The sequence below is a fragment of the Ctenocephalides felis genome, unplaced genomic scaffold (genome assembly GCF_003426905.1).
Source record: "Ctenocephalides felis isolate EL2017-DRISC unplaced genomic scaffold, ASM342690v1 CF-g0.4_SCAFFOLD_01492, whole genome shotgun sequence".
NCBI classification, from domain to species: domain Eukaryota; kingdom Metazoa; phylum Arthropoda; class Insecta; order Siphonaptera; family Pulicidae; genus Ctenocephalides; species Ctenocephalides felis.
Genome location: NW_020537646.1, coordinates 6,926,956 through 6,953,249, shown reverse-complemented (window position 1 = coordinate 6,953,249; position 26,294 = coordinate 6,926,956). Strand labels below are relative to the sequence as shown.

The 26,294-nt window shown below is 27.5% G+C and overlaps 1 protein-coding gene across 1 annotated transcript; it reads right to left on the bottom strand.

Moving 5' to 3' along the window:
• Window positions 1-18,175: 18,175 nt before the first annotated feature.
• Window positions 18,176-26,293, bottom strand: LOC113370382 (trehalase-like; the record flags this gene model as incomplete). Its single annotated transcript, XM_026611047.1, is given in 8 exon segments — window positions 18,176-18,306; window positions 18,962-19,106; window positions 19,416-19,646; window positions 19,752-20,116; window positions 25,651-25,764; window positions 25,767-25,820; window positions 25,823-25,867; window positions 25,870-26,293. Coding segments are annotated over 8 exon segments (1,509 nt in total), but the record flags the coding sequence as incomplete, so codon positions are not given.
• Between the last annotated feature and the right edge of the window lies 1 nt (window position 26,294).

Below are 26,294 nucleotides of genomic sequence, written 5' to 3'. Positions count from 1 at the left end.
GTAATTAATATTTTCATTTCATTTGTATAATTTTAATGAAATAAATTTTGTGCGTATAAAATTAGCACATGTTATTTTTTATTAATTAATTTTATATATATATATATTATATATATATATATTATATATATGTACTTGATAATAGAATGGAAAGAAAACTAAACTTAACTGCTGTACGTTGATACTAAAAACTATGTTACCAGTCTATATAAATATGTGCTATGCTCTATGTTTAATTTCTGTTGTAAATATGTTAAAATAATCAACAGTCTGTGTCTGTGCTGTCTGGGACTTTGTTGAACAAGTTACTCAAAGTTATTATAATAATAATTATCCATGTCGCAAATGTAAATAGATTTAAAGTTAAAGTGTACTGTTTGTGTGATCAGGTAAGTACTAAATAATGTTTTATATTTTAATTTTAGGCAATGTGGTTAATTTTATGAATTCATAAATATTTTGACAAAACTGTTGGGCATAATTCTAATCAATATGAATAATGTTAATACATTTTCAACACATGTAATATTATATATATAAAAATTATATTGATTTAAGTCCGAAACAATTTTTAATACATGAATTTGTTACTTTAAACGTCAGAATTGAATTATATTGTAGAAATGTCAAACTCAAACGTCAAAATTTTGTTGACAGTTGTTTTGAGGTTAAAAATGTCTGTTGTGACAGGTTTATTTTCAAATGTGTTTTAAAAATGTTAATGAATTAAAGAAATGTCTAATAATTAAGTGAATAGCTCAGGTTTAGTTAATTTTTTCTTACTTTTTTAAAACTATTCAAAATAAGAAATATTTCAAAAGAGGAAAATACTTTTTTCATTGCTCAAACAAAAAGTGTGCTATTTATACAAGGAAATAAGTTTTTGAATGTTTTCTTTGAAAACAAATATTAGTGTATTAATTTTTATACTAATAATAGTTAATATAAGTACAGCTGTTATTAATAAATCAATATCTACATCACAAATGGGTCAAAAATATATATGCTCTTTGTAAGTAATGTTAAGTAATCTTTTGAATCATAAGTGATAAAATACAAATCATTTGTTTGTCCAATGTTAATGAAATATTTAGGAAGTTTGCACAAAATTAAATTATCTATATTTTGTTAGAATTTGATACTTCTACAGTAACTCGATATACATTAAAATGTCAGTCAAAAGAAGAACAATGATTTTAGCAAGCTAACAGCTGTTTCATTCATGTTTTTATTAAATACATTTTACTAAATTTGAAATACTTTTGCATATTTTGATTAATTTTTAGTAATTAGCAATATGCGACATTTACAGTTTATTTTTTTTACAGTTTGCAAATAACTTAGAAATTTGTACCGGACACTCTCATTTGTTTATTTTAGTATAAACTTGGTAAAATTTACTAGAATTTAGTATAAATTGTTTTATACACTTGGATATCAACATTTTGAATAATTTGTAGTTGAAATGCGAATAAGTATCAATATGTGAGGTCTTATCAAATAACTTGGAAATTTTGTTCTAGTCGAAACGCTGACCTTAATATTTTTCTAATTTTCAATATTTGGTTGTAGGAATTTTTTTCACATTTTGTCAAATTTTTGAAAATTTTATTCGGGACACTTTTATTTGTTTATTTTAGTATAAACTAGAGAATTTTAAATATGTGCACTTAAATTTATTTACATTAGTAAAACCTAGATAAAATTTACTAAAATTGAGTTTAATAATTGGCTATAATTGATTTTGGATATTTTTTTTTATATTTTGTCAAATAACTTTAAAATGTTTTTCCAGGCATATTAGTAAAAAAATATATAAAATTCAGATTAATAAATTATAAACCATAAAAACCATAGACTGCTATTCACGCTTTTGTTTAAACTACTATTTATGGACTCAATATAGAAAATGATATATCAAATTATTAGATTAATAAAAATGATTTATTATTCGGCTGTACTTACACATATTTAATGTTACTATCTAGTATTAAGTAACATATATACTATTTATGATGTATATCCTCAGAAGAAATTTTATTCTTATTACAGGTGCTTATGACTTATAAGAATGCCTTAAAAGAACTTTACAACCTGGGTCTCCCCTATAGTAGAAGGAAAATATAATCGACAACTAATTGAACAAAGTCTTTTTGATGAAATGGACGAAATTATCCTGATTGATGAGCTTCAGGGCTTCAATGGCACACATTGCAAAACAACGAAATGTTTTGAATGATTTCAAAAGATTTTAGGACTCTGATTTCAAAAATGCTATCCTTTCTTGGATAATCCATCTTTGAAATCTTTGATTGGTTTTGATAGATTTAGAGTCGATGAATTTGAAAATTTTATATATTTTTGGATTGTCGGATTCGAACCAGCTTCCTTCGGGTTGGAGTCTAGTTTAACGCTCTAACCGATTCGGCCACGGCGACCAAGATTGTCCGACGACAAATACTGGAAGGACATTCTTCGACGACCGACCATCATGATTCGGCTCAAGGTCACAGGGGGATGATATGAAAGTATTAAATGTTCACCCTGGGGTTTGAAAGTGGGCTCATTCGATTCTGTGGGTCCTTGCGAATTTCAAGCGGGGGCTTTCAGGGGGGAAAATTTCGTCCGTTTTTCGCTCAGGAGACGAGAAAATCGACTTTTTGTAAAATTTCGCGATTTTTGTATGGGAATTTTTCGAAAGTTTTTTGCTGGCCTCAAAGATTCGGTCAAGGTCATTTATATGTGGTCAAGGTCAAAGAGATTCATATAAACGACCTTGACCGAATCTTTGAGGCCAGCAAAAATCTTATATATATATACATATACATATACACATACATATACATTTATTTTATATATATATATATATATCATATATATATATATATATATAATATATATATCATGCCGATTTTTGTAATAATACTGACACTCAATAAATTTAATTATTTATCTATATATCTTATTCATTTACACAGTAGAAAAATTATCGAACTCATTTTTTTTCAGATAAATTAAGGGTTCGATCTGAGGAACCTCGAACTGCTATTCTGGCCTAAGCCGTATCTTTACGGCCTCGGCCATTCGCACATTTGGCATGCATTTTTTATGAAACTTATATCTTTCAGTTTGAAAATAACACTTTATATTTTTACAAAAGACTACGGTTTTGTAAAACCAATTGGCCGAGATCGTTAAGTTGCCACTACGGTTGCTCAGCGTGTCTTGGTTCGATTCCAGAAAGTACTAAAAATCAGATGTATAGTTTTTCATAATATCAAATATTAGTTCAAAATATTAAATTCAGGTGTCGCATTTCGACCTTGACACTTAGAATATTTCTGAAAAACTCAAGCTTCGCACTTGACTGTAAGAGAGGTACATAAAGCGAGAGATGACGATGGTACAGGAAGAACCACGGGAAAGAGAGGGGTAGAGGCAGATGATGAATAAGAGAGATGTGTATGATACATATTCTTTATTTAAATTCAATATTAATACAATATAGGAATAAAAATAACTATTATCATCAATAACTCAAATAGCCGAGCGGTTTAAGTGACCGCATACTCGGTGAAATCGCTCTGGAGGCACAAGGTGAGACGGATCGAGTCCAACTGCAGGCAACGACGACCAACTCTGAAGCAGAAAAAATAGAGCAGTGCTGGTGACTGGCTGTTGGCAGGTGCTGTGGGTCCTGAAACGAGCACACACAAAGTGATGGTCAGCCTGAGGTTCATGATGCGACAGGTCACACGCAGAGGGACACATTGCGGAAGATCCGTACCAAACCCGAAAATCTACCCAAAAACGACAACATGCGAAAAAAACAACACAAAAAAGGAAAAAAATGTGAAAAAAAAGCGAAAAAAGGGGAAAAAAAAGGAAAAAGGAGGAGGAGGAGGGAGAAGGGGAGGTGGAGGACCTAAAAAAACCCCCTAAGTCCCAGATCAATTTTTCTCTTTTCTGTTCAGCGTTGAAACTTTTTTATGTTTTTTAGTGTTCCCTCACACCAATTCCCAAAACCAACACTCGAATGAAATGAAGTCCACGTTGAAATTTTCACAACGAGAAAAAATTACTGGGACTTAGTTAAAATTTTTAACTTTGCCCCAATAAAATTTTCTCGTTGTGAAATATTCAATGTGAGCCTCATTCATTCGAATGTTGGCTTTGGGATAATACAGCATGCATAAATAACTCGTCTGTCTTAATTGAAAAGGTTTCAGAAAATTTGGACTTAGAAAAAAAAATTATCTGAAAGGACTTCGAAAAAAAAAAAATTATTCGAAAGAATTATAATCAGAAAATTTGGACTTAGAAAAAAAAATATCTGAAAGCACTTAGAAAAAACAAAAATTATTCGAAAGAATTATAATCAGAAAATTTGGACTTGAAAAAAAAAAATTATTCGAGAGAATTATTTAATTAATCGATGAAATGAAATGATATTAATCGAATCAAAATTATTTATATGACTTGATAAAACATGTGAAACCTTTGCAATTAATCGAGACAAAAACAAGTGTGGTTGACTTGAATAATAAACAAATTATTGGAAAAAGCCATGAAAGAAATTCAATAAAACTTGTAAAATGAAATAAACAAAAATGTTCAAAAACTGGAACATTAAAAACTTCAAAACTGTTTAAAGCTGATTTCTATCCTTTAGAAATTGAGTTAAATAATTTTTACAATTTGAATCGAATAATAAACTTGTTAACAAAATTATGTTTTGTCTAATCATTCAAGTCAACTCTTCGAAACTTTGATTGCATGTCTTGATCAAAATTGTTTTTATCAATAAAAGAATAAAAATCTATCATTTAGCTATGCAGCAATATAATTGAATAAATTTAAAATAAAATTATGATGAAAAACTTTTAAAACCTGCATTATTCAACAATTTGGTAAGTCATATTGAGTATTGGAAATATTTTGATCAAAACCAGCAATCGTGTTATCCATAAATAAAAATGTACATGCTGTCAATATCGCTACAGGGAAAACACATGATTCTTGATACTGAAATGCAATTTAAAAATTGTTTCCGTGGAATAATAAACAAGAGGTGTAATAGAAAAGCAACAAAGTAAATTTGTAATTTGTAATTTGTAACAAAATACCATCAATTTAGGAGTTACCTAAGGTGAAGTGCTAGGACCCCTTCAACAAATAAGTAATCGATGCATACAAAAAGCTGTATTGGTTAACTAATAATTTAGTAATAGAAATTTACTATATAAAAATTCTGAATTCAACACAAAGTAAGCTCATAGTGTTATTATAGAACAAAAAAATTTCAGATTGACTCTTTATGGAATAATAATAATGTAACTTTCAATATCTTTGATACATACGTGAAGTACAAACTTTATTGTTTAATATTGATTTAGAACATGTATAAAAGGCACTTGTATGAATAAATAAAAAAAAGACTGAATCAACATGTTTTCCCCATAACAAATTAAATAAGAACTTAAGTCTTTTACACATATGTCTGCCAAATTAATTTAAAATCTTTTATTCGCATAATAGTTGTTGTTGAAAAAACAAAAAAATAGATTATATAAGTATACTAAGTAAAAAATGATATTGACTCAAATATTATGATATAAACAATATTTTCAGCAGATATATGTATATAATTATATTAATAATGCACGAGCCAGAAAATATTCCACTAAAATATATACAAAATAAGAAATATTATTGTTACAAACATAAAAGGTAGCATGTAACACAAACTCGGTCAATAATTGTAAACTCCTTTCAGAAAATAAATTATAAGTAATATCTTTTTATTTTGAAATTGAAATTATAGTTTCACTAAAGATGACAAACAATATTGTGTTGAAGTAAAGATTTTCAAAATCATTTGACTGCTTTAAATTCAAAATTTACAAATATTCTCAAAAAAAAAAACGAGTGTTTTTAACGAAATATTAGTGATATGGATATATAAATTATTACAGATAAATAATTTTTGCTTCTCAATTTTATATAAAACCTTTTTTGGATACATTTTTTACTCTTTAGACTGGTACATAATCCATTTCTTTATAATTTTTCTAAATAATATGTAATAACCATCATTAATTAATGTTAGTCAATAGTTAAAAAAAACATAGTCTTTGACAGAATAAACCTGATGATGGAACGTATCTAGTTCCAAAACGTCGTTATTAAACATCTTCAAAAAACAAATTGTTTTTTATTATTAGTGTTACTGTTCGGAAAAGAAACAATCAATATACATATATAAGTTAAATATTGAATATTTAAAACAATATAGGTGCAACAGATATAATACAATAAATATCTGTATATAATTCCAGAAAAATATTCTTTGACTCGCTATGTATAAAACATGCTTTACACTTACATTGTTAGATATCCTCTGCAGCAGCTCCCAAAACACTAAGTCATTACTCGAACCACCTCTGGAGCATCTACCAGAAATCTCAAGTAGTCAACACAAAATCACTACTTTAGAACCACTACATTACTTTACTTTTTTATAAGTATATTTGACCTGTTGCAATAGTCCGAGTAAAGTCTTTACACAATACACGACACACAACTTATATTAAAGACATTCGTGAATTTAGAATTCGATAATAACAGATATGTGTTGGAAGTACTTAAATGTAACCTACAAAAGCACATATATAAATTATACTATTGATAATTGCATGTATATAATTAAAGGATACATTGGCACTGTAAATACATGGTTTAATTATAAAACTGATTCAAAATGGAGACCCTGAAAGAGATACTTATCAAACTATTCAAGGTAGTATACTATACAAGGTACTACTCAAGTATATAATTAAAGGATACATTGGCACTGTAAATACATTGTTTAATTATAAAACTGACTCAAAAAGGAGACCCTGAAAGAGATACTTATCAAACTATTCAAGGTACACCTAGGCACTTCCAAACATACCCATTTTTTGGCTTTTAATTAACGTTTTACGATAAATTTATTATATCAAATTGATCTACTAAATTAATTACACGTTTTGATGCATAAATTAATTAAAACTAATCAAAGATTTAATTAAAAAGTCTTAATTAACCCTAGCACATGTTAATACAGGAAATTTTTTTTGACAATTCAGGCGACTGAACTTAGCAACATGAATTCTGTGGCCACTTGTACCATTTAAAGCGCGAAATTCAAATAGAAATTTAAAACATTGTGAAATTCACCTATTTTAATATATACGGTAGAAAGCAATGTGTTTAGTCTTTGGATATGTGATATGAATATATACGGTAAAAAAGCAAAGTCTTTAGGTGTGTGATAAATAAATTTTTATAAAAAAAATTATAGATTTGAAATATGTACATTTTGCTTTTTACCGTATATATTCATATCACATATCCAAAGACTAAACACATTGCTTTCTACCGTATATATTAAAATAGGTGAATTTCACAATGTTTTAAATTTCTATTTGAATTTCGCGCTTTAAATGGTACAAGTGGCCACAGAATTCATGTTGCTAAGTTCAGTCGCCTGAATTGTCAAAAAAAATTTCCTGTATTAACATGTGCTAGGGTTAATTAAGACTTTTTAATTAAATCTTTGATTAGTTTTAATTAATTTATGCATCAAAACGTGTAATTAATTTAGTAGATCAATTTGATATAATAAATTTATCGTAAAACGTTAATTAAAAGCCAAAAAATGGGTATGTTTGGAAGTGCCTAGGTGTACCTTGAATAGTTTGATAAGTATCTCTTTCAGGGTCTCCTTTTTGAGTCAGTTTTATAATTAAACAATGTATTTACAGTGCCAATGTATCCTTTAATTATATACTTGAGTAGTACCTTGTATAGTATACTACCTTGAATAGTTTGATAAGTATCTCTTTCAGGGTCTCCATTTTGAATCAGTTTTATAATTAAACCATGTATTTACAGTGCCAATGTATCCTTTAATTATATACATGCAATTATCAATAGTATAATTTATATATGTGCTTTTGTAGGTTACATTTAAGTACTTCCAACACATATCTGTTATTATCGAATTCTAAATTCACGAATGTCTTTAATATAAGTTGTGTGTCGTGTATTGTGTAAAGACATTACTCGGACTATTGCAACAGGTCAAATATACTTATAAAAAAGTAAAGTAATGTAGTGGTTCTAAAGTAGTGATTTTGTGTTGACTACTTGAGATTTCTGGTAGATGCTCCAGAGGTGGTTCGAGTAATGACTTAGTGTTTTGGGAGCTGCTGCAGAGGATATCTAACAATGTAAGTGTAAAGCATGTTTTATACATAGCGAGTCAAAGAATATTTTTCTGGAATTATATACAGATATTTATTGTATTATATCTGTTGCACCTATATTGTTTTAAATATTCAATATTTAACTTATATATGTATATTGATTGTTTCTTTTCCGAACAGTAACACTAATAATAAAAAACAATTTGTTTTTTGAAGATGTTTAATAACGACGTTTTGGAACTAGATACGTTCCATCATCAGGTTTATTCTGTCAAAGACTATGTTTTTTTTAACTATTGACTAACATTAATTAATGATGGTTATTACATATTATTTAGAAAAATTATAAAGAAATGGATTATGTACCAGTCTAAAGAGTAAAAAATGTATCCAAAAAAGGTTTATATAAAATTGAGAAGCAAAAATTATTTATCTGTAATAATTTATATATCCATATCACTAATATTTCGTTAAAAACACTCGTTTTTTTTTTTGAGAATATTTGTAAATTTTGAATTTAAAGCAGTCAAATGATTTTGAAAATCTTTACTTCAACACAATATTGTTTGTCATCTTTAGTGAAACTATAATTTCAATTTCAAAATAAAAAGATATTACTTATAATTTATTTTCTGAAAGGAGTTTACAATTATTGACCGAGTTTGTGTTACATGCTACCTTTTATGTTTGTAACAATAATATTTCTTATTTTGTATATATTTTAGTGGAATATTTTCTGGCTCGTGCATTATTAATATAATTATATACATATATCTGCTGAAAATATTGTTTATATCATAATATTTGAGTCAATATCATTTTTTACTTAGTATACTTATATAATCTATTTTTTGTTTTTTCAACAACAACTATTATGCGAATAAAAGATTTTAAATTAATTTGGCAGACATATGTGTAAAAGACTTAAGTTCTTATTTAATTTGTTATGGGGAAAACATGTTGATTCAGTCTTTTTTTTATTTATTCATACAAGTGCCTTTTATACATGTTCTAAATCAATATTAAACAATAAAGTTTGTACTTCACGTATGTATCAAAGATATTGAAAGTTACATTATTATTATTCCATAAAGAGTCAATCTGAAATTTTTTTGTTCTATAATAACACTATGAGCTTACTTTGTGTTGAATTCAGAATTTTTATATAGTAAATTTCTATTACTAAATTATTAGTTAACCAATACAGCTTTTTGTATGCATCGATTACTTATTTGTTGAAGGGGTCCTAGCACTTCACCTTAGGTAACTCCTAAATTGATGGTATTTTGTTACAAATTACAAATTACAAATTTACTTTGTTGCTTTTCTATTACACCTCTTGTTTATTATTCCACGGAAACAATTTTTAAATTGCATTTTCAGTATCAAGAATCATGTGTTTTCCCTGTAGCGATATTGACAGCATGTACATTTTTATTTATGGATAACACGATTGCTGGTCTTGATCAAAATATTTCCAATACTCAATATGACTTACCAAATTGTTGAATAATGCAGGTTTTAAAAGTTTTTCATCATAATTTTATTTTAAATTTATTCAATTATATTGCTGCATAGCTAAATGATAGATTTTTATTCTTTTATTGATAAAAACAATTTTGATCAAGACATGCAATCAAAGTTTCGAAGAGTTGACTTGAATGATTAGACAAAACATAATTTTGTTAACAAGTTTATTATTCGATTCAAATTGTAAAAATTATTTAACTCAATTTCTAAAGGATAGAAATCAGCTTTAAACAGTTTTGAAGTTTTTAATGTTCCAGTTTTTGAACATTTTTGTTTATTTCATTTTACAAGTTTTATTGAATTTCTTTCATGGCTTTTTCCAATAATTTGTTTATTATTCAAGTCAACCACACTTGTTTTTGTCTCGATTAATTGCAAAGGTTTCACATGTTTTATCAAGTCATATAAATAATTTTGATTCGATTAATATCATTTCATTTCATCGATTAATTAAATAATTCTCTCGAATAATTTTTTTTTTTCAAGTCCAAATTTTCTGATTATAATTCTTTCGAATAATTTTTGTTTTTTCTAAGTGCTTTCAGATATTTTTTTTTCTAAGTCCAAATTTTCTGATTATAATTCTTTCGAATAATTTTTTTTTTTTCGAAGTCCTTTCAGATAATTTTTTTTTCTAAGTCCAAATTTTCTGAAACCTTTTCAATTAAGACAGACGAGTTATTTATGCATGCTGTATTATCCCAAAGCCAACATTCGAATGAATGAGGCTCACATTGAATATTTCACAACGAGAAAATTTTATTGGGGCAAAGTTAAAAATTTTAACTAAGTCCCAGTAATTTTTTCTCGTTGTGAAAATTTCAACGTGGACTTCATTTCATTCGAGTGTTGGTTTTGGGAATTGGTGTGAGGGAACACTAAAAAACATAAAAAAGTTTCAACGCTGAACAGAAAAGAGAAAAATTGATCTGGGACTTAGGGGGTTTTTTTAGGTCCTCCACCTCCCCTTCTCCCTCCTCCTCCTCCTTTTTCCCTTTTTTTTCCCCTTTTTTCGCTTTTTTTTCACATTTTTTTTCCTTTTTTGTTGTTGTTTTTTTCGCATGTTGTCATTTTTGGGTAGATTTTCGGGTTTGGCATGGATCTTCCGCAATGTGTCCCTCTGCGTGTGACCTGTCGCATCATGAACCTCAGGTTGACCATCACTTTGTGTGCTCGTTTCAGGACCCACCGCACCTGCCAACAGCCAGTCACCAGCACTGCTCTATTTTTTCTGCTTCAGAGTTGGTCGTCGTTGCCTGCAGTTGGACTCGATCCGTCTCACCTTGTGCCTCCAGAGCGATTTCACCGAGTATGCGGTCACTTAAACCGCTCGGCTATTTGAGTTATTGATGATAAAAGTTATTTTTATTCCTATATTGTATTAATATTGAATTTAAATAAAGAATATGTATCATACACATCTCTCTTATTCATCATCTGCCTCTACCCCTCTCTTTCCCGTGGTTCTTCCTGTACCATCGTCATCTCTCGCTTTATGTACCTCTCTTACAGTCAAGTGCGAAGCTTGAGTTTTTCAGAAATATTCTAAGTGTCAAGGTCGAAATGCGACACCTGAATTTAATATTTTGAACTAATATTTGATATTTATGAAAAACTATACATCTGATTTTTCAAGTACTTTCTGGAATCGAACCAAGACACGCTGAGCAACCGTAGTGGCAACTTAACGATCTCGGCCAATTGGTTTTACAAAACCGTAGTCTTTTGTAAAAATATAAAGTGTTATTTTCAAACTGAAAGATATAAGTTTCATAAAAAATTGCATGCCAAATGTGCGAATGGCCGAGGCCGTAAAGATACGGCTTAGGCCAGAATAGCAGTTCGAGGTTCCTCAGATCGAACCCTTAATTTATCTGAAAAAAATATGAGTTCGATAATTTTTCTTACTGTGTAAATGAATAAGATATATAGATAAATAATTAAATTTATTGAGTGTCAGTATTACAAAAATCGGCATGATATATATATATATATATGCATATATATATATATATAAATATAAATGTATATGTATGTGTATATGTATATGTATATATATATAAGATTTTTGCTGGCCTCAAAGATTCGGTCAAGGTCGTTTATATGAATCTCTTTGACCTTGACCACATATAAATGACCTTGACCGAATCTTTGAGGCCAGCAAAAAACTTTCGAAAAATTCCCATACAAAAATCGCGAAATTTTACAAAAAGTCGATTTTCTCGTCTCCTGAGCGAAAAACGGACGAAATTTTCCCCCCTGAAAGCCCCCGCTTGAAATTCGCAAGGACCCACAGAATCGAATGAGCCCACTTTCAACCCCCAGGGTGAACATTTAATACTTTCATATCATCCCCCTGTGACCTTGAGCCGAATCATGATGGTCGGTCGTCGAAGAATGTCCTTCCAGTATTTGTCGTCGGACAATCTTGGTCGCCGTGGCCGAATCGGTTAGAGCGATAAACTAGACTCCAACCCGAAGGAAGCTGGTTCGAATCCGACAATCCAAAAATATATAACATTTTCAAATTCATCGACTCTAAATCTATCAAAACCAATCAAAGATTTCAAAGATGGATCTATCCAAGAAAGGATAGCATTTTTGAAATCAGAGTCCTAAAATCTTTTGAAATCATTCAAAACATTTCGTTGTTTTGCAATGTGTGCCATTGAAGCCCTGAAGCTCATCAATCAGGATAATTTCGTCCATTTCATCAAAAAGACTTTGTTCAATTAGTTGTCGATTATATTTTCCTTCTACTATAGGGGAGACCCAGGTTGTAAAGTTCTTTTTAAGGCATTCTTATAAGTCATAAGCACCTGTAATAAGAATAACATTTCTTCTGAGGATATACATCATAAATAGTATTATATGTTACTTAATACTAGATTAGTAACATTAAATATGTGTAAGTACAGCCGAATAATAAATCATTTTTATTAACCTAATAATTTGATATATCATTTTTCTATATTGAGTCCATAAATAGTAGTTTAAACAAAAGCGTGAATAGCAGTCTATGGTTTTAATATGGTTTATAATTTATTAATCTGAATTTTATATATTTTTTTACTAATATGCCTGGAAAAACATTTTAAAGTTATTTGACAAAATATAAAAAAAAATATCCAAAATCAATTAGGTATTTGAATAATTTTTTTTTATTTTTTTAATGGAAAGATCATATACAAGTTTTATAACAAAGTTTTTTTCTTTTTCTTTTTCTCGCAATAATTAAAAAGTTATACCAAATTAAAATTTGAGTTTTGAATTCGGTACCGAAGAGCGCCGACAAATCCCGAACGAAGCCAAGCGCGTGTGACGTCATACTGTTACGGGTGATCATAGTAGTATACAGCTTTGAACATGCGCTATGCTTTGAGCTTTGTATAATATCGTTCTGTCATTGTTAAATATTCAAAAATATATAAAAAAATGTCAAATGTAAAATGTTATCGCTGTTGTAGACTTCATTGTTATCATCGCAGCAGCACTAATGAATTTACAAAAACCTATAATTTCAAGTTAAATTTAAAAGAATAAGAAGAAGAATATTTAAGAATATTTTCATGACAAAAGAAATGGCTAAATGTATATTTCATATATTTATTATTTTATTTATTTATTATACCTTTATCGTTTATTGCATTTGTATCATATCATCAAAATATATTGAATAATAACTAATTAAGACTTTAACTTTATTAACTTTGTACAGAGTTGAACAGCTTTGAGTATATATTTTTGAACCAGAATACTATACATTTTTTAATGAGATCTTGAATGTTTGCATCATCATATATCAATACGCTAACATAAATTTTTTGATTGTCTTCAAAGTTTTGATCGGCAACACAAAAGATTTCCTTTCTTTTACCTGTCTTTAACAATTGCAGTTGCATTTGAGCATTACACTTTAAGTTTATTTTGCCCTTCGGCAAAAAAGTGTACCACGCGTTTTTTGTGACATATATTATATCGAAGATGAGCGTGATTTTTGACTCATTAATTGTTAATGTAACTAAAAAGGCTTTGCTTCGAACTCGATTTTCTGGAGATACACGTGCTTTTAAAATACAAATTTCATTTTTACGACTAAGTTGAGCATAACCCACAGCTTTGTCGCCGTAACTTTCACGCGATGCTCTAAAATTAATTTATTAGGTAATTTAATTCAATATAAAATTAATACTTAAATATTGTGATTTATAATATTTTTTAACAGACTTATTACATCAATGCCTTGGCGTCTCGAACTTCCGCAGAATTAAACCGAACATCATTTTTTAAAAGTTCGGCTACCATAAATATATCAATATTAGGAACATTATCAGAATTTGCTTTTATAAATCCTTTATCACACATAGTTGAACTAAATTAACTTCAACAAATCGTTTTTAAAAGAAAATTTACCACGTGTTTATCAAGTTCCGTAAAATATAGTCGTAAGAACTGCACTAATAGAGTAACGGCACTGCGCTGTTGTGTGGCTGCAATTACAATGTGACGTCACAGGCACGGTAGCCGTTAACGGTCACATGACTAACTTTTGAATTTAATCAATTTTTAAACGCTCATAACTAATTGAAAAAACATTTTTTTTTGTTTTTTCTTTCACATATCAATAAATTTAATAATGTAGTTTTAAAGCGCATAAAAATAAATATATATTTTTTTTTTTCAAATTCCCAATTATAGCCAATTATTAAACTCAATTTTAGTAAATTTTATCTAGGTTTTACTAATGTAAATAAATTTAAGTGCACATATTTAAAATTCTCTAGTTTATACTAAAATAAACAAATAAAAGTGTCCCGAATAAAATTTTCAAAATATTTGACAAAATGTGAAAAAAATTCCTACAACCAAATATTGAAAATTAGAAAAATATTAAGGTCAGCGTTTCGACTAGAACAAAATTTCCAAGTTATTTGATAAGACCTCACATATTGATACTTATTCGCATTTCAACTACAAATTATTCAAAATGTTGATATCCAAGTGTATAAAACAATTTATACTAAATTCTAGTAAATTTTACCAAGTTTATACTAAAATAAACAAATGAGAGTGTCCGGTACAAAATTTCTAAGTTATTTGCAAACTGTAAAAAAATATAACTGTAAATGTCGCATATTGCTAATTACTAAAAATTAATCAAAATATGCAAAAGTATTTCAAATTTAGTAAAATGTATTTAATAAAAACATGAATGAAACAGCTGTTAGCTTGCTAAAATCATTGTTCTTCTTTTGACTGACATTTTAATGTATATCGAGTTACTGTAGAAGTATCAAATTCTAACAAAATATAGATAATTTAATTTTGTGCAAACTTCCTAAATATTTCATTAACATTGGACAAACAAATGATTTGTATTTTATCACTTATGATTCAAAAGATTACTTACATTACTTACAAAGAGCATATATATTTTTTGACCCATTTGTGATGTAGATATTGATTTATTAATAACAACTGTACTTATATTAACTATTATTAGTATAAAAATTAATACACTAATATTTGTTTTCAAAGAAAACATTCAAAAACTTATTTCCTTGTATAAATAGCACACTTTTTGTTTGAGCAATGAAAAAAGTATTTTCCTCTTTTGAAATATTTCTTATTTTGAATAGTTTTAAAAAAGTAAGAAAAAATTAACTAAACCTGAGCTATTCACTTAATTATTAGACATTTCTTTAATTCATTAACATTTTTAAAACACATTTGAAAATAAACCTGTCACAACAGACATTTTTAACCTCAAAACAACTGTCAACAAAATTTTGACGTTTGAGTTTGACATTTCTACAATATAATTCACTTCTGACGTTTAAAGTAACAAATTCATGTATTAAAAATTGTTTCGGACTTAAATCAATATAATTTATTATAATATATAATATTACAATGTGTTGAAAATGTATTTAACATTATTCATATTGATTAGAATTATGCCCAACAGTTTTGTCAAAATATTTATGAATTCATAAACATTAACCACATTGCCTTAAAATTAAAATATAAAACATTATTTAGTACTTACCTGATCACAAAACAGTACACTTTAACTTTAAATCTATTTACATTTGCGACATGGATAATTATTATTATAATAACTTATTATAGTAACTTGTTCAACAAAGTCCCAGACAGCACAGACACAGACTGTTGATTTATTTTAACATATTTACAACAGAAATTAAACATAGAGCATAGAACATATATTTATATAGACTGGTAACATAGTTTTTAGTATCAACGTACAGCAGTTAAGTTTAGTTTTCTTTCCATTTCTATTATCAAGTACATATATATAATATATATATATATATATATATATATATATAAAATTAATTAATAAAACAACATGTGCTAATTTTAATACGCACATAAATTTATTTCATTAAAATTATACAAATGAAATGAAAATATTAATTACTAATTAAATAAAATATACAACAAATTTCTAACATCCCTCTCTTACGTGCAAAAATGTATATGATTATTTAAATTCGCAATAATAATAACAAATTCGTATTATTCAATAATAGTTCATATTATTAATAATAAAATGTTAAAATTAAGAAATTATTTGGACTAAATATATTCAATTATTTCATTAATACAAATACAAAATCATCAATACAAAAAAAATTTGGGGAAAAAAAATTCTGGAAAAAATTTTTTTTGGTAAAAAACTTTGCGGAAAACAATTTTTTTGGAAAATAATTTCACTCAAATCAAACATGTCAAGGCATTTTGGAAAAAAATGCTGAAATTGCCCGAAAAAGAAGGGTATGGCAGAATTCACCCGGGGCGTAGAAGCAATGAAACAAATTTGATTAATAATTGCCCAAGCAGTGCAAGCTGCACAGCGTGTTTTATAAATTGCTATTGTTATTTTCAAAGACTATCCACTTCGGTTTGTTTAACAAAGTTCTTACTGTTTTATTTTTGTAATATTTTCAAAGACTTTGGTTTTTGGGAAATTTTTTTTGGACAAATTAACACTACACTACACTAATTTATTTATTTAATATATCAGTAGTATAACATTATTTTTATTATATCTATAAAAACTGTTTGGATAAAAGTCTTTGGATAAAATGGCCGAAAGTTTTTAATCATCGAATAACAGAGTAAATTGTTATTATGTATTTTATAGAATTCCTCAAATGTATTCCTCTTCTTCTAAATAACTTCCAAAAAGTACACTTTGTGACAAATACAAGTGGAACTAAAATAAATTAATAAAACAAGCCTTATGCAAATTATAATTTATGATAATGTATTATACTCAATTCAATAAAATCAAAAAATCATCTATTATTAAAGATACAGGCTGTTTGTTTATATTGCATATTATACAAGTGAAGCAATATTTTGAACATTGAAAAAATCACAAATTGTGTATATAATTTACAGTAAAAATACAATATAGTTCAGAATTCATAAATTAATATTTTCTACAAGAAACAATTACTTTAGGTGCTTAATAATAAGTTTCTTAATGAGGCATGAAGATATAAAATTAAATAAAAATGATCATAGTGTAAAATACAAATTAAATAGTTCACACAAATAAATAGTTAGCAAAGTCATCTACGCTATATATACCCTTAATACTCGTATATTCTTCTAGTAGTAATTTTTTCACTAATTTCACAGTCTTCAAGATTATTCCAAAAGATTTACGACGAACCATCTGAAACCCAGAATAAAATTTATATTAGTTAAAAAATTAGATAAAAAATTAATTGTAGTAAACCTACAATGTCATGCAAGAAAAAATAATTGTACATGTACTTAATCTTGATATACATCAAATATGCAGTTGAACCCCGTTAAAACGGTCATGCTTAATACGATTTGTTTCTTAAAACGCCGCTTAAAGACCTATACTGCACTTTGAAAAATATTGAGGCCAGTTGCCTGAGAAATTGTCTTAAACAGAATTTACTGAATTATTACTTTAATTTTTAATTATTATTTCCTATCGTTATCAGTATAATTTTAATGTTTTAATAAAGACACAGTGTTAAAAAATATAGAATGAATATTTTTGCATTTTCAACGAAATTGCACAAAATAATTTTCAATTCATATGTAATAGTATATAACAAATACCTTATTAGTTCAGGAAATTTGCATAACACCTGGATCAATAAATTTATAGATTATAGCCAATGTTTAGCAAGAATATTCAGAAGCATTAATATAAATGATGCAGATCAATTTCATTAAAATACCCAACTTATACTTTACTCATTTATTCAATAGTACATGCAAAAATACTAAAAGCTATATAAATTTTCGTGCAGTGCATAATCAACAAGTGCATTTGTATTATTTAATAAGAAGAAGTGCACTGGAAGCGATTTTTAATGTTACATATCTTCTTGGGTCAATTGGTGAGCAGTCAGGAGGTACCAAATGAAAATGCAGAATGCTACGACATTGCTAAACGAGTATCTTGTACAAGAGTTCGCTGAATTTTGACAAACCTTTGATAAAACTCCTATGGAATCATAAAAAATCTTAAATATCATAATAAAAAATTTAAATGAATGATACAATGGGCGCCTTTTAAAATGAATTACTTACACAGCTAAATGAAGTTTGGATTTCATTAATTAGCAATGATTGAGTTTATTATCAAAGCATAGAAGAAGATTAAGTAAATGCTTATTAAAGTGATAATATTTTTTTGATATGCAAAAGACGTTCATTAAATGCTTAAAGTTCTTATTCAAATTGATCAAATTTTTTCAAACTTATACAGCAAAATAATATTTAAAAAAAAACCATTGCCATTTATTACTATGCAAAACTAAATATGTTAAGTGATCATATGTGTTATTGCTGCTTTTCAATAAATAAATGAAAGTGAAATCTTCATTAAGAATATTTAGAAAGACATAATTATTAGTGTAGAATAAGAATATTTTAAAGCGACTATTGTTAACTCCAAAAACTATGCAGCAGTTTTGTAAAAAAATACCAATACCGACGTTAATTTTAGTGTTTGTTACATCTACTATTTACAGATTAACAAATTATTAATATTTAGATTAATTAAATTATTAATTACTACAGACTATTAATTAATTAAATTACGAATATCTACAGGAAATATACAGTTCATTGATTAATCAATGTGGTTTACTAAATACCTGATGTGAGCGAATTTGATGTAGAGCTCAGTCGATCTCCGTATTTATTAAGAAGGTCTAATATGACACCATTCGTCCAGCCAAAACCAAGCTGGACCTCATATTCTCCGCCATTTCCTGGTGCCCCAGCATGTGTGGCATTATACTAAAGCATGGAACAGAAATCAATTAGATAATATATCACGATCATATATATCATTCTGATAATTCAACATATTTCCAAGAATATTCGATTCATATTGTAGAAAAAGATGTATTAGAAACCAATTTTCTACTTATAGAGGTTTCGATAGCTTTTTTCATACTTTCATAAATAACTGAAACTGTTGTTAGTAATATAAATTTAATGTTAATAATAAATATAAGAGATAATTTAACGAAATACTAAAAAAAGAATATATAAATATGGTACTATGTGCTTATCTTTTAACCTCGGTTTCTTAAACATACCGACCTTTTCATACATATGATTCGTTTCCAAGTAAGCTTTATGATTTGATCGGACCCATTTCTGGCAAAGATCAAATGACAAATCCTTAGCTTCCTGATTATCTGTGCTGTCCAATCCCAGGATCACCATATGCTGAAGAGGTGCCCAGGCATTTGGGAAGTCCCATTGCTCTCCTGTATTCAATAAAGTGGTTGGTACACCACCTGGGTAGCTTTTTATTGCTACATCTGGACTCTGGAAAAAAATAGAATTAGATAAGGTGAAAATATCACAGTTTAGAGAAGTTATTTAAAATGGCAGTTCAGAAAATAATAATGTCAAAAATTCATTTATACTTACATTTAAATACCGCAAAACCCTCTCAATCCTATCCTGCACATTCTTGTCTACTCCCAAACTTTTACCACTCCCACACTCAACGTCCTTATAACTTTGAGTCCACAAAGGAGCAAGATTCGAAGGGTAGAAATAAGGTCTCGATATTCTATTTTCTGAATCGTAGTCCATCCAAACACCATATTCATCATTCCACAATAAGGTGTCTAAAACTTCTTTAAATTCTTCAGCAACTTTCTTATAATACTCGTGCTTCGATTTATTTCCTAGGATGCAGTAAAACTCTGAAATTAGTCGGGCATTCCATTGGATAATGGAGTTCAGGTCAACTGGGACGATGGTGCTGGTCTTCAAATCGGTCAGATTGCCTAAAAAATATAAAATTGTAAATTTCTCTTTAATTTTTTAAATAGAAAGACTCGTGCATCACTTATTAACAAATCAGATAACAAATGCAAATTAATCCAGTATGTCAGAAACATATTTTCGTTTTAAATTTCCCAAACTACATCAATTATATTTAATATTTCAACGAGGCATTATTAAATATGTCAAAACAAGATAATTAGGTTCGCTTGGCATGTCTCAAGAAATAAATGCATGAAAACTATATACAATAGAGAAAATGTGTTATAATGGAAATAACATATTTTGCAAGAAACTTTTAATATATTTTCAGCAGTTTATTAGTTTGTTATTATCTCAATGCAAATTTTACGTTTAAAATTTAATTTACCTAATGTGAATGATAACGGCAAGGACGCGCGTGATATTGGACTTTTGTCAAAGATAATACATATAACAAATTGATAAATAAAATTATGGGTAATAATAAAAAAATAAAATAATAATAAAAAAATAGTAAAGATTATCAAAAAAAATGGATAAATAAACATTAAAAGTGATAACAAACGGCTACTTTAATAAGGGGGCGTCCATTAATCAGTTGATCGAATTTTTGAGAATTTTTGGACCCCCAGCACCTCCTTGGTGTTAATTGGTGATATTCAAAATTACTCCCCCCCCTCCACCAAACATCACGTGTAATTTTAGTTACGAGAAAAAAATGTAAAACTTTTAAAAATTTTCTGAAAATGTTTGGATTTTTTGAAAAAAAAAAATCAGGTAAAAAATAAATACACGTGATATCTTACTATACTACTTCATCCCCGCCTGATATTTCGTGATTTTTGTCAATCCCCTCATGTGATTAATGGACGCCCTCTAAGGTTAAGGTATACCCTGTTATCAAGCAGTTGTGATATACGTTTTCACTTATATAAATAATAATTTAACTAGTTAACTAAGCTAAGTTTATAGAATATTGAAATTTTATTGATTCGGTGTTAATAGTGTTCTAATAATAATACCTAATGAATATTGTTTATAACTTGATTCATAATTATTAGTTAAGGTGATTTGTTAAATATTTTAAAATAAAATTTTTACAATCTTCAAAGGTTCAAATACTCCAATTTTTTTATCATTGTTTTATACAATGATGAATTATACAATTTGTATTTTACATAATTATAGCATCAAACCCCAAAATTTATAATTAAACATATTGGAAATTTCTAAAAGTTCAAGAATATTTACATTATAAATATGTTATTACCCTTATCAATAAGTGATTTTAACAAAACTTCAATCAAGCCTAATTTTTTTATAAAATAGGTTTTTTAGTCTCAATTAACTAAAAGGGGATGAAAATGATTATGTTTTCTGCATCACTAGGTATTTTCCTAAATTTCGCGGCCTTTTATATTACAATTGATAATAACTAGATAACATTATAATTTAAATTTTTTCTCAGTCGACTCTTTGAAAAATAGATTATGTATTTTCATAAATAGCGCGCATAGTATGAAATTTGCTCATCTTACATTAGTATTTTTCATCATATTATTCTAAAAGTCCTTAAAATTTCATTTTTATATATAGAAAACACTGTTGCTATTATTTGCACTATAATAAGTGATAATAACCAACTGTTTATGATAATTAGGATAAATTAAATGACACGAGCGAATAATTCTTCCACAGAATCAGCAAATGTTGGTCAAGAAAGATAAATAGGTTTCAAAATAATTATAAATTATTTATTATATAATTATAGATTATTCTTGGGAATTTATTAAAATGCGAATTTTATTACAATTTTTGGTATTTTTTTATATACAGTGAACTATTTTTTATGAAATCATGTGTTTCTAAATATTTTATCAATATAGACAACATAGAATGTAGGCTTAGGGATGCAGGATTGTCTAAGGGATAGACCCCCAATTTATCAGATATTTAGTGAACTAACATTACTAAAATTAGTATCATCTATCAATTTATAACCTGATATTTTTCTGTAAAACAATTAAAAATAGTTTTATTCAACATTGAACTTAGTTTCAAGTTTCTACAATTGCATTATTATTAATTGAACATTACGTAAAAGGTAGAAAACGCTTTAAAAACTATACTGACTATTTTATGATTTTTAAAACTCGTTTTTATTAGTTATAAAGCAATAAATAATTAAATAACTTAAGTGATATATGGTTTATTGCTACGAATTATTAGCTATTACATTTTTTATTGTTGAAACTTGTTCTTGATATTTTATGGATGTTATGCAATGATTGATATAAAATATATTGTGTTTTTAGTGGGAATATAATATTATTATTAATTTAATTTAATTAAATGTTGAAAATCTGGGTGAAAGATTTTTTTAATTTTTTCAGTAATTAAAAAAATATTGTATGTGATAATAACCACCAATAATTGAAAAAATATTGTATGACATAATAACAGTGTCACTGTCATATGATTTCTAAACAAAAAGTATTCAATCAAAAATTTTTTGGGAGATAAATCATTTCTTAAAATGCAAACTATTCATATAAAATTAATAACAAATCATCAATATCATTACACAAATTTTAAAAATTATGAAACCAAGTAGTGCTCTCCACGTTCTTAGTAAAATTAAGGGTATTAATTAGGCAGTTTGCAAAAATTTCAATTAATCAATAAAGTATTTATCAAGTAGTTAATGTTTATTGATTAATATTTCAATTATCCTTGTTTCGGCCCTGATTTCTAAACAGTTTTATTACATTATATTGTGTTACAACTTTATTGAAAGTAAAAGTGCGCTGAACGTTTGATGGCTATTTTCAAAGTCAATATCTTCGGTTTCTCAATCAAGGATGTTAAAAACACACCTTTATATTGTTGAAATGATTTTTATTATGATCGGCTCATTAATCATAATAAAATTTATGACTTCTATGAAATCGAATCTATAATACTTCCCAGAAATGATAATTGATACTTCTTGTTAAATGGTACTGTAAGAATATTTTTATCTAAAAAAATTGAGGTAAAAAATGGTTAGCAATTGCATATTATATTTTGCTTACATTATTATGGCAATGTTTATGAATATAATATAATTTCTGTGTGTATTTTCGTTTTTAGCAGTCGATTGCCTAATAATTGTCAATAATTATGAATATTACCAGAAAATTAGAATGCGTTTCCAGGCGCACACATAACTGTTGTGTTTTATATTCCTTTAATTTTTTTTAAATGTTTTGTAGTTAAAATTTAAATACATGTAATTTCACAAATAATTTTTGTAATATTCTTGATCACTGTTCTTTAACACTGCATTATAAAATATTTGATTATTTTTTAATTTTGGTATATTTTTAACAATTCGTGTTTTATGCATATACAAGTGGTATAAAAATTAATTATATTAAATTTTGCAACTTAGTATTCTGAAATTTTGCAATATCATCGGAAGTAGTTAGAAAACTATAAATTATACAAACATGAATTAATTTCCTTTACCGAACAACCTTTAAGAATCCATTAAACAGAACGTGCTTTATTCTATTCTCCAGCAATTAATCATTGTGGAAACAATTATTTATATATACTGCAATATTTATATATAATTATATCAATTATGATCTAATAAACATAATTGATATTGGCACAATGTTGTTTATGTAGAATGAAGTTGATATTGAACTCAGAAATAGCAGTTCATATCATATTTATCATTAAAAGAAGAGAAAACGAACTTTTATTCAGTTTATAAGACATGCATTAAATATATTTATGTAGTTGAGTCATATTTTTGTAAAAATTAAAAGAAAAACTAGAAAAGCATATTTTTGAAATTAGGTGTCTGACCAAAATATATTCATTGAAGAATAAATATTTGATTATATTATTTTAAGCGTCAAGATCAAAGTTTTATCAAAATAAACTGAACGTGTTCTACTATATATGAAAAATCTTATCAATTATTATCTTCTAAAACAAATAAGATTCATACGTAAACACCTACTAAGTGTTATTAATTTGTGTACTAAAATTTTCAACCTACATTGCCAAATTATAAAATCTAATTCCGTTGATTTATTGTTAAATAATGATAACTTAATAACAAGCAATAGTAATATTCATTTTCACTCGATCAAGAATAAAAAAGAAATTAAAAACTATATCACCAGTATGAGTCAATTATAATTTAATTTATTAATAAAAATATATCAAAACCTTTATTAAAAAAATGTATTATGCATAATCGTTTGTTTTAAACAATTTAAGGAAAGCATACTTTGGCACCTAAATGGTAACTATAAGTATTTTAATAGACAAAAATATAAATTATAATTAAAACATTTTGATGGTTAAACAAATGATTTCATAATAACCAAGTTCAATGTTTTATCCAAATAAACTAGTATAAGTGAGCATATGCTATTAATGTATTTTTTTATAATTGAAAAAAAATATTCAGAAACTTTAATAACAAAATTCTAAAAAATAGTTTTATCCAAACGATGATTATGGCAATCACTCTGAGAAGATTGAATTAAGAAAAGATTCACACATCCTACATTTAATAGGGCTTGATTCAACCTCATGCTATATTTGAATCCTATAGTAATAGCTGGCTAATAAAAACACAAATGTAATGTAATTTAATAGGTAAATTATGTAATTGACATAAATATGAGAGGCCACCTTATAATAAATTGCACGGAATGTATAATTGCCCCACGTCTCGTGGCTTACACAACATCAGTTAATTCTAGTTACGCTCTTACTATCAATGAATGCAAATATAAATGATAAATAATTAACATTTTGACGTACTTTTGTTGTTTATGACAGCTAATTATGCGTTTGTGCGGGAACTGAAATGAATAACATGATAATTCTTCAGTTTTTATCGGAAGATTACTGAATGATCTCGAGGAAACTTCCTTGAAAGCACTCTTTCAAATTTGACAATGTTAACGGTCATTAGCATATAATAATCACATCCTTGACAAATATTGAAATAATTAAATATTTAGAGGCACGATTGCACTCATCTCCGGTGGATCAATGGCAAACTTTCCAGCCTCTTATGGCTAGAAGTCCCTTACGCTCATTTTTTTCTATTTATATATAACTATTGTTCCATCCAAATTTTATCGCCGTGATGTGAATTAAATTCTTTATCGTCAACATTGATAGGAGATGTCCGGTTTCCGCAAATTACTACGCGAATAGAACTATTAAAATTTATCTTGATGACCAATATGGAAATACAGTATTAAAACAATATCAATACAAGAATTGATAAAGACATTTTTTAAATAATTAATTTATCCTGTGTAATTTGTTCATTTAAAAATTTTATTATTATTTCGCGTCGGCCCATGCAACTATTATCTACGTAACAATTAATTTTTCATTTACTATTTTTACATAAAACGCATTAGACTATAAAGCAACAAATTACAGTTTGCGACTACGCCGAGATCAATATCAGATCTAAATTTAAACTTGCTAAACAATAAACCAAATAAAGTATAATACAAAAGTGACTCACCATTATGGGTATTGTCCTTTGCCACGAACCATCTCGATGAGAAATCCCAGCCAGACTCGGCGGCAGATTTCAGTTGTTTGTAATGTTTCTCTCTATCAGCTTCGTTGAAAAATGAGCACTCATCACATCCTCCCTGTACGACTCTGGTCTCGGTCCAGGAAAGTCTGGCTATACACAGCAACAGTATAATTTCTATTATGAGCAGGTACAGTTATTGTTCGTTCGACAACCAGAAATTAAGTTCCTTCTCCAAAGTATGCGTATGATTCTTCAAAAACTCTAAATCATTTGTTTTATCAAAATAACTTTTCACCATTGGCGTCAAAAGTGGTGGTTGCGAACGCTCGTAATATATACGTCCACCGTTGGGCACAAAACCAAATTTATCCACTAAACCCAAAAAGTTTTCAAGCATACCTTTAACCGTGTGATGCATTTCAGATAATAATAGACCTTGAACGATCCAGTATGAATCCCAATAATAAAATTCTCTAAAGCGACCACCAGGCACTACCACCGGATTTTCTACGTATATTATGGAATACTTTTCTTCTTCGTCTTTGATTTTTGGATCCATTTTCTTCCTAGTTGTTTTCCACAATATATGCAATTCCTCTGCAAACTGTCTTAGACTGTCATCAATA